The sequence below is a fragment of the Bos mutus genome, chromosome 20 (genome assembly GCF_027580195.1).
Source record: "Bos mutus isolate GX-2022 chromosome 20, NWIPB_WYAK_1.1, whole genome shotgun sequence".
Taxonomy (NCBI): domain Eukaryota; kingdom Metazoa; phylum Chordata; class Mammalia; order Artiodactyla; family Bovidae; genus Bos; species Bos mutus.
In genome coordinates this window covers 39,561,208-39,573,925 of record NC_091636.1, presented here as the reverse complement: position 1 = coordinate 39,573,925, position 12,718 = coordinate 39,561,208, and the positions used below count along the sequence as shown (strand labels likewise).

Here is a 12,718-nt window from a genome sequence, read left to right as displayed (position 1 = left end):
CTGTGACCCCAGAGGCAGCTCAGCCGTGGGCGCTGGGTCCTCAGGAGCCCATGTGCACAGCAAGCCCGCCTCCAGACTTCCAGCGACTGAGCATCTTCTGTTTTCTGTAACCATCACTTAATTCAAGTAATGGTGCATGTCCCCCTCTGTCCACAAGGATCTTGACCTAAGAGGCACCAGCTGCTCGGACAGGCCGAGTCAGGCGGCTGGGACACACTCGGGGTCGGGACGTCCACACGAGAGACAGCCGGGGGGAGAAGAGCCACACCACTTATCTTGCTTCGAGACCGACAGTATCTGTCACTTTGTCTAGAAAGTGAAGTGAAGTCAAGTCGCTCAGTTGTGTCTGACTCTTTGCGACCCCATGGACTGTAGCCTACCAGGCTCCTCCCTCCATGGGATTCTCCAGGCAAGAATACTGGAGTGGATTGCCATTTCCTTCTCCATGTCATAGCTTTTCTTCCAAGGAGCAAGCATCTTTTAATTTCATGGCTGCAGTCACCATCTGCAGTAATTTTGGAACTCAAAATGATAAAGTCTGTCACTGTTTCCATTGTTTCCCCATTTCTATTTGCCTTGAAGTGATGGGACCAGATGCCATGATCTTCGTTTTCTGAATGTTGAGTTTTAAGCCAGCTTTTCACTGCCCTCTTTCACTTTCATCAAGAGGCTCTTTAGTTCTTCTTCGCTTTCTGCCATAAGGGTGGTGTAATCTGCATATCTGAGGTTATTGATATTTCTCCCTGCAATCTTGATTCTAGTTTGTGCTTCATTCAGCCTGGCATTTCATATGATGTACTCTGCATATAAGTTAAATAATCAGGGTGACAATACACAGCCTTGACGTACTCCTTTCCTGATTTGGAACCAGTCTGTTGTTCCATGTCCAGTTCTGTTTCTTCATGACCTGCACACAGATTTCTCAGGAGGCAGCTAAGGTGGTCTGGTATTCCCATCTCTTTCAGAATTTTCCACAGTTTGTTGTGATAAACACAGTTAAAGGCTTTGGTGTAGTCAATGAAACAAAAGTAGATGTTTTTCTGGAACTCTCCTGCTTTTTCTATGATCCAACAGATGTTGGCAATTTGATCTCTGGTTCCTCTGCCTTTTCTAAATCCAGCTTGAACATGTGAAAGTTCTCGGTTCACGTACTGTTGAAGCCTTGCTTAATGAATATTAAATGTATTCAGATATGACTCTGAGTTCAACACTTACGTATCAATGATAAATGTCTAAAATTTGGGCTTACTGTCAAGGAGGTAGAGATTTTGCAGAAGTTGAACCGCAAAAGAGTTAGAGTCATTCATAAAACTTTGAGTCTCTTCTAAATGGGCAACTTTTAATTATAGATAGCATACAAAAAACTTGTGGAAACTTTCCTTGACACCAATTAAAAATCAAAGTTTTTTTGAAAATAGCATGTTGTTGCTAAGGGATTCATTTTTTAAAAGGAAGGGATGGGGTGAGAGAGGAAGGAAGGAAGAGAGAGAAATGAAGAAAAGGAGGGAGGAAGAAGTCATTTAAAATTCAAGTTTTCTCTGCCATTAGAAATCCAAGCAGAACAATGTATCAGCGCTTCACGTTGTTGCACCTCTAGACATTCACAGCGCAGCAAATTCTACTCAATACTCTGTAATAGCCTGTATGAGAAAAGAATCTAAAAAAGAATGGATAGAACATCCCTTGTGGTCCAGTGGTTAAGAATCTGCCTGCCAATGCAAGAGACCGGTTTGATCCCTGGTCAGGGAAGATTCCATGTGCTGTGGGTCAACAGAGCCTGTGCGCCACAACCACTGAGCCCACGTGCCCTAGAGCTGATGCTCTGCAACAAGAGAAACCACCACAGTGAGAAGCCCAAACACCACAACTAGGGAGGAGTCCCCGCTCACAGCAACTAGCCAAAGCCCATGCATGGCAATGAAGACCCAGTGGAGCCAGAATAAAATGAATAAATAAATAACTTTTTAAGAAAGAGTGTATGTGTGCTAAGTTGCTTCAGTTATGGCCTACTCTTTGCAACCCTACGAGCCTTCCAGGCTCCTCTGTCCATTGGATTCTCCAGGCAAGAATACTGGAGCGGGTTGCCATTTCGTCCTCCAGGGGACCTTCCCAACCCAGGGATTGAACCAGAGCCTCATATGTCTCTTGTATTAGTAGGCAGGTTCTTTACCATTATCACCACCTGGAAAACCCCATGTATATGTATAACTGACTCACTTTGCTGTACACCTGAAAGTAACACAACATTGCAAATCAACTATACTCTGATAAAAATTATTTTTAAAAACTAAATTTGCACAAACAAAACATAAAACAAGCTAGAATTTTTTCCCTGACTCTTATTTCTTTTTTATTTAAACAGGTTCCCACCTAGTTATAATATTAAGAAACAAATGCCTCATCTGTAGTCCAGCAAAAGCTGCAACAGCTGAGAGCCCAGACTCAAGGTTTCAGGAGCTAGGATTTGGACCAATCTCCTGGTCTAGTCTTCAGTCCCTCAGACCCAACCCTGGACAGGTATGGGAGTCTACGAAAACCTTCTACGAAGCCGGTAGAGGAAAAGAAAATTAGCCAAAGCAATTGGTTGGAGACAAGGGATTTCAGACACTTGGGAAGTCAGACACTGCAGACTGCCCCACCTTCTAATCCAAAGATGAAATCTGAGGAGTAAGTATTCTGTAATTTCCTGGTATAATTTTGCTAATATGAAATACAGATTTTTAAGCTCCAAGAAATTCTAAGCTCTGCCAATAATGAATTTAAGGGAAGGAGACGGGTGGGGATGAGGGAAAATCCTGAAGTGGAACCATTTATTTAAAAATAGAATTTAAAAACTGAGACAACCAAGAATGTCAGAAAGAGAACTGGACTGGAACCAGAACTCCCATTACAGGTCTGTGTGACTTTCATGAAGTCATTTTCTCCCAGACATCATTTTTCTTGTCCACTAAATTAGAGGACAGGGTAAAAATGGTCATGAAATTTCCTTCCAGCTCTATAACACAAACAATGATACTGAAGTCTTTCCCAAAGCCTCAGATGGTGACTTAGAAAGCTTTTGTTTTGAAGGCTAGTGTCTGGGCACAGGAAATCAGCTCCAGGAGATGAGGTGCACACCCAAGCACTTGGAGAGCACGGTTGTTGTTTAGCCGCTAAGTTGAGTCTGACTCTTTTACAACTCCGTGGACTGTAGCCTGCCAGGCTCCTCTGTCTGTGGGATTTCCCAGGCAAGAATACTGGAGTGGGTTGCCATTTCTCAGGGGGATCTTCCCGACCCAGGGATTGAATCCGTGTCTCCTGCATCCCCTGCATTGCTAGGCAGATTCTTTACTACTGAGCCATCAGGGAAGTTGAGAGCACAGAGCTACCACCAAAACAGGGAGAGATTTCTGATCACTATGTGGGCCCCCTCCTAAGAACCCTCTTGGAACATTTCACAACACGGTCCTCCCTCTGGCCTGGTCTTTGAAAAATCAATCAAATGGAACAATGTCTGTGAGCCTTGGAACAAATTAGACAGGATGTGTTAGTTGAGAAGTTTTCTCCCAGGCAAGGGAGATTCACATTCTTGGTAGTTCTGCAGGTCACCTTGCTATTGACTCTTCCCAAAATTAGGTCAAATTTGAGCACGAAGATCATGCAAATGTGTGGTATGAGAGGAAGAAAGTCCCTAAGACGGGTTTCATCTATTCTGAGGATGGAGGCCTAGGGGCAGCTATCGAGAATGAAGCTCTACTATTGGGAAATGACTTCAGGAAAAAGGGTCCACGGCTTCTTCTGTGGAAAGGGAAAAGCGAAGATAAAGAAAGTGAAGGGAAGTGGAGGAGGGAGAGACAGGCGCCTAGGAAGAGCAGGGAAGGTTGATAAAGGTGGAAATGGTGAAGAGCTGCAGAGAAGAAAATGCCAGGAAAAGGGAGAGCAGGTCTCCCTGGGAGAGTGGTCCCCCACCTCTACACATCTTTGCACAAACCCTATGGCCAGAGTCCTCTTTTTAGAACACAACCCTGACTTCACTGCCCTGCTATGCACGAACAAAACTTCTGCTTGCAAAATAAGGTCTAAGCTTTTTAACCGGTCAACAGAATCCATCAAACGGCACTAAAATCATGGGTGTCTTCCTTCCACAGCCCAGGCACTCCACTGACACCCACTCCTCCAGGCTCTCTCAAGGCTCTTTCTGTCACACAAATTTATTTTATCTTTTCTGTGAATAGCCATCCTTTTTGTCTCATCCTTTGAGATTCAACTCAACAGCCACCACCATTCTGACCCTTTCCTCCCAACAGTCTTTTGTGTGTGAACTTTATCACATGGCATTGAATTATCTGTTAATTTATCCCCACGAGAGCCCTTCAGAACTGTTCAGCAATAGAAGCTTGAGTGTATCTATCCCCATCCTAAAATGTGACTCACAGAGAAGCACAGGAAAAGATTGGTGAAGGAAAAAAAAAAAGATTAGTAAAGGAGTGAATGAGGATTAAGAGAAGAGGTGGGAAGTTGGGGGAGTGAGGAAAGAAGGAAGCACACAGAAAAATCCTAAATTCAACACGGGGCTCCATATCCATGGGCAGAGAATTGTACTAAAACTTCTAGAGTATCAGTGGCTAAATCTCCACAGTGACTCCTGTTGGGGGCTGATTTGGAAATACTGTAGGAATCCAAGGGAGTTTAAAAGCACCCCCCTTCAAAAGAAAAAAAAAAGGAAACCCCAAAAAGGCTTCTTACCCACCTCATCTGATTTTAATATGCTAGATGCCTAGGGCCGCTAGCAGGCAGCATGGAACAGAAATTTGAATTTCAGTGGCCTGCTGGATGCCAAGAAATAATGACCCATGACAGCCCTCATCTGCCTTCTGCTGCCTCTGGGGGCTCACACAGCCATGGCCAAGAAGGATCCAGCAGAGAGCCCATTTACTGAAGTGGAAAGTCCAGATCAAGGCTCAGACAAAAGCACAGATATCTTCACCACTGATAAACACAAATCAGTATTAATCACTCTTCAGCCAAAAGACTATCAGATGAAAGGATAATCTCTAAAAGTGGCCTTCAAAAAACAGGACTGGGGACTTCCCTGGTGGTCCAGTGGTTAGGGCTTCTCACTTCTACTGCAGGGGACACAGATTCGTCCCTGGTTGGGGAACTAAGATCTCACTTGCCACACAGCATGGCCAAAATAAATAAATAAACAAACAGGATTGTGTATAGAGTTTATCTTTTCTCCCGCAGCTCCACCAGTTCAACCAGGCCCCACAGAACGGTTTGAACAACTGTATCTGTGGTCAAGTCAGAAGTCCAGGTTTGTCTCAGATCCACAACTGCTTCTGCCTGTGATCTTGGTGTGATCTTCTACCGGTCTCAACCCACACGTCAGTCTGTGGTTGGCAAGGCTGAGATTTCAGCGGCATGGACGTTTTCAGGGCCTATCCAATGCATGTGTGTGTGCATGCTCAATTGCTTTGCATGCTCAGTCACTTCAGTCGTGTCCCACTCTGTGACCCCATGGACTGTAGCCCACCAGACTCCTCTGTTCATGGGATTCTCCTGGCTAGAAAACAGGAGTGGGTTGCCATTCCCTTCTCCAGGGGATCTTCCCAACCCAGGAATCGAACTGGGGTCTCACACATTTCAGGCAGGTTCTTTACCAGCTGAGCTACCAGAAGCAGTTAATTCTTATAGTAAAATTTATCTGTTCAAAAATCATATAATTCAGAGTAACTCTCCTTGCCCCCTCATCTGATTTCATCATGCTGATTCCTGGAAGGCAAATCAAAATCTTCTTCTTCCTTATGTTGTATACCTGAGACTAATATCATGTTATATATACCTCAATTAAATTTTTTAAATAAAAAATAATAGACAGTTAAAAACCTGTGTCTTCCTGTTCTTAATGTTTTCAATGAAATTGAGTTTCATCCATTTGCTATTCACTACACTAAAACATGAACTCACTCCCACACCACCCTCAAAGAGTTAAAGATGCCTCCTTAGATGCTGAGCTTATACTCAGCATTTTACACAAATCCTCTGATTAGTAGGCCCTGGGTCATACAATAGCATGAGGTCTGCATTTTAAATACAGATATATGTTTTTGTTTTAACTCCTTTTTAAAACAAAGTGAAAATAGAGTGCTATTAAATCAAATAATCAAGCCTGGCATGAAATGTCACAGTAAACTCGCAAATCAAATGAAAAACTCAAAGGGCAGCTTCTCTCTGCCAGGAAGAATTAAGAAAGTCCAATTTATGATCTGTAAATGATTATCTCCAGCAACCCGTCTATCGGCAAAGGTCAGCTCTCCTCCTCCTTTCCACACCAACAGAGCAAGAAAGAAACAAAACCACAGCAGAGCAGGGCTGATGCTCCACTCCCCTTTCTGATGGGGCGTCTGTGGCTTCTCGTTATCTCAGTACATCAGTGCTACCTCTGCTGAGTGTCTAACACACACTGCCAGCGCCCCTAGCATCCCACAGCAAGCCAGAGAGACAGACCCGCGAGCAGTTCAGCCAGCTTCTGGAAAGCACTGTTCCCGGGAATCACAGCTGAAAAAAAATAAAATAAAAGAGCAAAGACAACAAAACTCATGAAGCTTTGACAGTAACCCTTAAAAGAGAATTCCGAGTACCTGGCCCCAGAATGGGGTGATCTGGGCTAGGTCATCTACCTCGGGGGGCGGTAGCTCATCCGGCCTCAGGGATTTTAGGTCTGTAGAAGTGTTATTATCCACAGTCCCAGTTCTAGGATGGCTCCGCTCTCTCACTTTCTCCCTTCTGGAGCCGCTACGGCCAGTCTGCTGATGGCTTTGCACTATTCGCGCCACCACTTTATTAGCTCTTCCGCTCACCTCCATGTATTCATCTTGACACAGGCAAAAAGGGAGGAAAAGCAAAGCCAGAAGGTGCCAATAGACGAGCTGCCTCCCCAGCATGGTTCTCAACAGAGCCACAGAGCTTCCCGGGGAAGACGGCTGGGGCTCTGGCCGCCGTGGTCTCCTCGGGCAAGCGCCAGGGGCTGGAGATCAGAGCTGCCTCCGGCCGGGCGGTTTTTATAGTTCAGTGTGTAATAAATAAGGCAGCAGGCAAGCCAGAGGGAGAGCGGTCCTCCTCCGCGGGCAGAAGGGGCCCCATTCATCACTTTCCCATACCACAGGCAAAACGATTTGTGTGCACAGCTCCCAGTTGGTGGGGTTCATAAATGTCACACCTTGGCACGTTTTTTTGTGAAAGTGTGAAGGGAACATACACAACCAGCTGGAAACAGGCAGCATGTGTCCAGCGGTTTGCTTTTGCGATTAGACATGGAAAGGCTGCTCCTTTGTGGTCTAAGATGTCTTTTGGAAAAAACTCCTCCCGGGCTTGCCAGGAAATTCGGGCTTAACTGCATCAGTTCCATCTGAAATGGCAGTGGGAACGTGTTCAGGGCCATCGAGAGAGCTATGCACTCTCATTATACAGTTCATATTTCCCCCACTTAAAGGAACTAATTTCCCGTTCTGGCTCCGGCAGCAGAAGGTAGTTGGGTGACTCCAGAACACTGAGCTGGATTCAGGTTCAGAGTTTCTGGGTTTAGCAAAAGCATCTCCCCATCGTAGGTTTCATTTCCTTTTCCCTGGAGTTTTCAAAAGCCAGAGTTAGATCAAAGTGGATGAAGTCGCTTCTGGCCAGATGAATATCTGACATCCTGCTTCATATTAAAAGAAAATTGTCTCTGGCTCCTCTTCCTTCTGACACATTCTTGATTAAAATGAAAGAAATGCAAAGATTCCAACCAAACACCCTCCTCCAAGTAGATCAGGCTGGAGAAAACTGTCATTGCCTTTAGGATGCTTGCCACATTTTAATGAATTCAGCCAAAGAGAAGGTGGACTTTCCTAACTCTTTTTTTTTCTCTTGGCCTGCTGGGTCTTCCTTGCGGTGAGCTGGCTTCTGGAGTTGTGGCACCAGCTTAGTTGCCCTGCATCGTGTGGGACCTTAGTTCCCCAACCAGCAATTGAACTCACGTCTTCTTCGTTGTGGATTCTTAACTGCTGGACCACCAGGGAAGTCTCGCTAAGCTCTTTGTGATAATAAAGAGAACTCATATAGTTTTGCCGTTAAAAACTGCCTCTATTTTCGCATCATTTTATTTAATAGTGCTCATTCACTCACATAACACAAAGTCACTGTCCTCCCCCGTGAGAAGAGACCCTGGGACTTAAAGGCAATGAGTGGCCAGTATGTGTGATGCTAAGAGGACAAGGGCAGCACTGTCAGAAGCCACAGTGGGGGAAGCCAGGCCTGAGGATGAGGTGACAGCCACTGGAGAGAGGGGAGGAGCTGCTCACAGCTGTCCTCCTCACTCAGCAAAAGGGGCCTGGGAACCAAAAGCCATCTCTCGCTGCAGGACGCCTCATTCCTGCCTCTGCCTGAACAGCGGCTTCTAGAGACCACACTTCGGCATAGAAAGGATTCGGTATGGAGGATGGATCGAGAGAGTCAGTAAAATAAAAGTTCACTGGTTCACAAACACAGGGGTCTTTGGAGTAATGCTTCTTCCAAGCAGGCCACTCCCCCCTCAGTCAGTTCAGTCACTCAGTCATGTCCAACTCTTTGTGACCCCATGGACTGCAGCACGCCAGGCTTCCCTGTCCATCACCAACTCCTGAAGCTTGCTCAAACTCATGTCCATCTAGTAGGTGATGCCATTCAACCATCTCATCCTCTGTCATCCCCTTCTCCTCCTGCCTTCAGTCTTTCCCAGCATCAGGGTCTATTCCAGTGAGTCAGTTCTTCACATCAAGTGGCCAAAGTATTGGAGCTTCAGCTTCAGCATCAGTCCTTCCAATGAATTTTCAGGACTGATTTCCTTCAGGATTGACTTGTATGATCTCCTTGCAGTCTAAGGGACTCTCAAGAGTCTCCTCCCAACACCACACTTTAAAAGCATCAATTCTTTGGTGCTCAGCCTTCTTTATGGTCCAACTCTCACATCCATACCTGACTACTGGAAAAACCATAGCTTTGACTAGATGGACCTTTGTCAGAAAGGTAATGTCTCTGCTTTTTAATATGTTGTCTAGGTTTGTCATTGCTTTTCTTCCAAGGAGCAAGTATCTTTTAATTTCATGGCTGCAGTCACCATCTGCAGTGATTTTGGAGTCCAAGAAAATAAAGTCTGTCACTATTTCCATCGTTTCCCCATCTGTTTGCCATGAAGTGATGGGACCGGATGTTGGGCTGTTGAGTTTTAAGCCAATTTTTTCACTCTCCTCTTTCACTTGCATCAAGCGGCTCTACCCTAGTGGAATGTAAGAAACTCGGCCATCCCCACTTCATAAGTCTTCCCTTAGATGTCCAGAATGTACCCCCTGGAGGATTTTTTGAGTTCTTTGATGAACACTCTTGAGCAGATATCCCCAGGGAAGGCAGCACATCAAGATATTATCTGCCATTAATTCTTAACAGAGTATTTTTGAACAGATCTGGAGCAGGAGGCTGGGGAAGGACAGCTCTTAGGTCTGGTGGATAAGCAAGTGTATGGCAGATTGCTGTGGGAGAAAAGGCCTAGGGTCTCTCAATGGGGATGCACCATCATCAGGGAAGCCCAGAAAACATTCTACAGGGAGACTACAAGGCAAGACATGTCTCTGAAATCTAGGTCACCTCATTCACAAGTTTTCTAAGAGCTGTTTCTGGCAGCTCTACTAATCCGGATAAGTAGCTTCAGGTCAACCTGTTCTGACTTTCAACTGCGTTGAGATTTTCTATTGGTGTTTTCCCCTCTTTCATTTATTCTTGTGGTTCTCAATCCTATCTGTGTAATAAATAAACCAGGGAGCTTCTAAATATATCATGCCTGGATCTCATCCCAGACCAATTGAGTCAGAATCTCTAGTGGGGCCTGGGCACTAAGAGCTTTTGAAAATTCCCTGAGATGATGCTAATGTGTAGTCAGGGTTAGGAATCGCTAACCTAGCCTTTCCTTGACTCAATAGGGATGTTGTTGTTGTTGTTTAGTGGCTAAGTCGTGTCCAACTCTTTGGTGACCCCATGAATTGTAGCCTGCCAGTCTACTCTGTCCATGGGATTTTCCCAGACAAGAATACTGGAGTGGGCTGCCATTTCCTTCTCCAGAGGATCTTCCTGACCCAGTGATTGAACCTGCGTCTCCTGCATTGGTCAGCAGATTCTTTACTGCTGAGTAGGAATAAATGACAATAATATCTCTCCTTTGTTGATCATTTACCATATGTCAACTGAGTACTTCTTTGCTTTAGCTCACTGACTTCTCTCAGTAAACCTATTGGTCTCATTTTATAGATGAAGAAATAGAGGTTCAGAGAAATAAAATGACTTGCCTGGTACTGCAGTTGGAAGGGGGTCATTAGGCTATGCCTCCTTCTGTCCTCCTGCCTTCCTACAGCAAAACAAGAGAAAACCAGTATCAGGCAGACCGCAGAGAGAAGGCCAGCTCCATAGCTTCCAGGACAAGAATTTGGGTCTGAGAATTATGAGCTGAATTGTAGGACCCCAAAAGACATTGAGATCCTAACCCACAGTACCTGTGAGTATGACTTTATTTGGTAATAATCTTTTTAGACAATCAAGTTAAGATGAGGTAATTAGTGTGGATCCAGATATGACTCTGTTCTTATAAACCAGGGGAAAACTAAACAAAAAAACAGATATGGACACAGGGAGAACACCGTGTAAAGATGAAGGCAGAGATGGGGTGATGCATTTATAAATTAAGGAATGCCCAAGATTGCCAGCAAACCACCAGAAGCTAAAAGAAGGGCATGGAGGAGATTCTCCCACACAATTGTCAGAAGGAACCACCCTACTGACACCTCCATCTCAGACTTCTAGCCTCCAGAACTATGAGACAATAAATTCCTGTTTAAGCCGCCCAATTTGTAGAACTTTATTATGGCAGTCCCAGCAAACCAATTAAGAAATCATGTAAAGAAGTCTTTAAAAAACCTCCAGACCTTATCATTTTATAGACATGGAGGTGGCAGTCTAAAAGATTTAGCCAGTTGTTCAAGTTCATGGACAGAGAATAGCAAGCCTGTCCCAGAGAAGAGTCCCCAGCCCTTAGTATGTCTTCTCAGGCACCTTCCCAGGAAATGCATTTTAAACCTTGGCTTATTATTAAACCTTATTTGGATGCTCTGGCAATGTCCCTTGCTCAAAGATGTGAATCAGAATCAGGTATAATTTCTTGTCTGTGGACTGAGGGTTGAGAATATCTACCTTCAGAAAATCCATGGAAGGTACCAGAGTCCCAATTCTGCACAGTGATCTCTGGCTCTGAAAGCCCACAGTAAATGCCTGGGGACAGCTGGCTGCTATCATGCCCTGGGACTGCCACAGCTTGCTTGCTTGGCTCCTATAGTATAGTCAGGATGTTGGCACAGCTGAAACAGGAGGTAAGGGGCAGGGCATGACCTTTAAAAGAATGACATCGTGGTAGGACATGACAAAGACTGGTTAGAACCATGTCCAAGATGGTGGAAGATCAGATTTTCAGTAGACCTTAAGCCTCGTTATATGCTCATTGTAATGCATTGTTGTTCAGTCATCAAGCTGTGTCTGACTCTTTTTGACTCCATGGACTGCAGCACACCAGGTCTCTTTGTCCCTCACCATCTTCTAGAGTTTGCCCAAGTTCATGTCCATTGAATCAGTGATGCCATCCAACCATCTCATCTTCTGTCACCCTCTTCTCTTTCTGCCCTCAATCTTTCCTTGCACCAAGATCTTTTCCAGTGAACCAGCTCTTTGCATCAAGTGGCCAAAGTAGTCCAGCTTCAGCATTAGTCCTTCCAATAAGTATTCAGGATTGATTTCCTTTAGGATTGTCTGGTTTGATCTCCTTGCTGTCCAAGGGACTTTCAAGAGTCTTCTCCAGCACCATGTAAAACATTGAAAAAAGTGAAAATGAAAGTCGCTCAGTCATGTCTGACTCTGCAAGAGTCGGACCCATGGACTGTAGCCCACCAGGCTCTTTTCATGGAATTCTCCAGGCCAGAGTACTGGAGAGGATAGCCGTTGCCTTCTCCAGGGGATCTTCCCAACCCAGGGATTGGACCCAGGTCTCCTGCATTGCAGCTGGATGCTTTACAGTATGAGCCACCAGGGAAATCCATGTAGTATATTAGTATATGCTAAATGATACACCTACAGGCACCACAACCAGTCTGAGACCAACTATAAAAGGTCAAAAAGTAGGCAGAGGCCCAATTCCTGCAATGCCAATCCCTGCCTCTTCTCCCCAAATGATTGCAATAACCCTCCCACTCAGCCTATGTAACTACCCAGTCCATAAAAACTAAGCACGTCATATTTCAGGGCTCTCTTGCCTTCTGCAATGGCTCATACTCTGTCTGTGGAGTGTGTTTCTCTTTAAATAAATCCACTTCTTATCACTTCATCTCCAAATTCTTTTGAGATGAACCAAGAACCTCAGATTCACGGGGAACACAGTCATCATCGTGAATGTAGAGGCGGAGACACTGCAAATACGTGTGAAAACTCAGCTCCACAGACCAACTTTGCAAGCCAGAGGCAAATATTTGTTTAACGTCACAAAGAAGGCTGTTATGAAATGTGTAGGTATCCTGTGGCTTCCCCCAGGGCGCCCCACTGTGGTCTTGGCCAAAAGGAGATCAGCTCTGGTCTGGCAAGGGACAGTTGAGACTTGTATGGGATTGAACATGTCTTTATATCAGCGCCAAAT

General features: G+C 45.0%; 1 protein-coding gene across 3 annotated transcripts in view; it reads right to left on the bottom strand.

Moving 5' to 3' along the window:
• The window catches only part of C1QTNF3 (C1q and TNF related 3), a 32,389-nt gene extending 25,280 nt beyond the window's left edge, over positions 1-7,109 (bottom strand). Inside the window, exon 1 of one of the 3 annotated variants that reach the window (XM_070357668.1) lies at positions 6,663-7,109. In XM_070357668.1, the coding sequence (XP_070213769.1) occupies positions 6,663-6,926 (264 nt within the window). In that variant the 5' untranslated portion in view covers positions 6,927-7,109. Of the gene's footprint in view, positions 1-6,623 lie in introns of all 3 variants that reach the window. The other 2 variants (XM_005887708.3, XM_005887709.2) reach the window with 2 other exon arrangements.
• Positions 7,110-12,718: the final 5,609 nt, after the last annotated feature.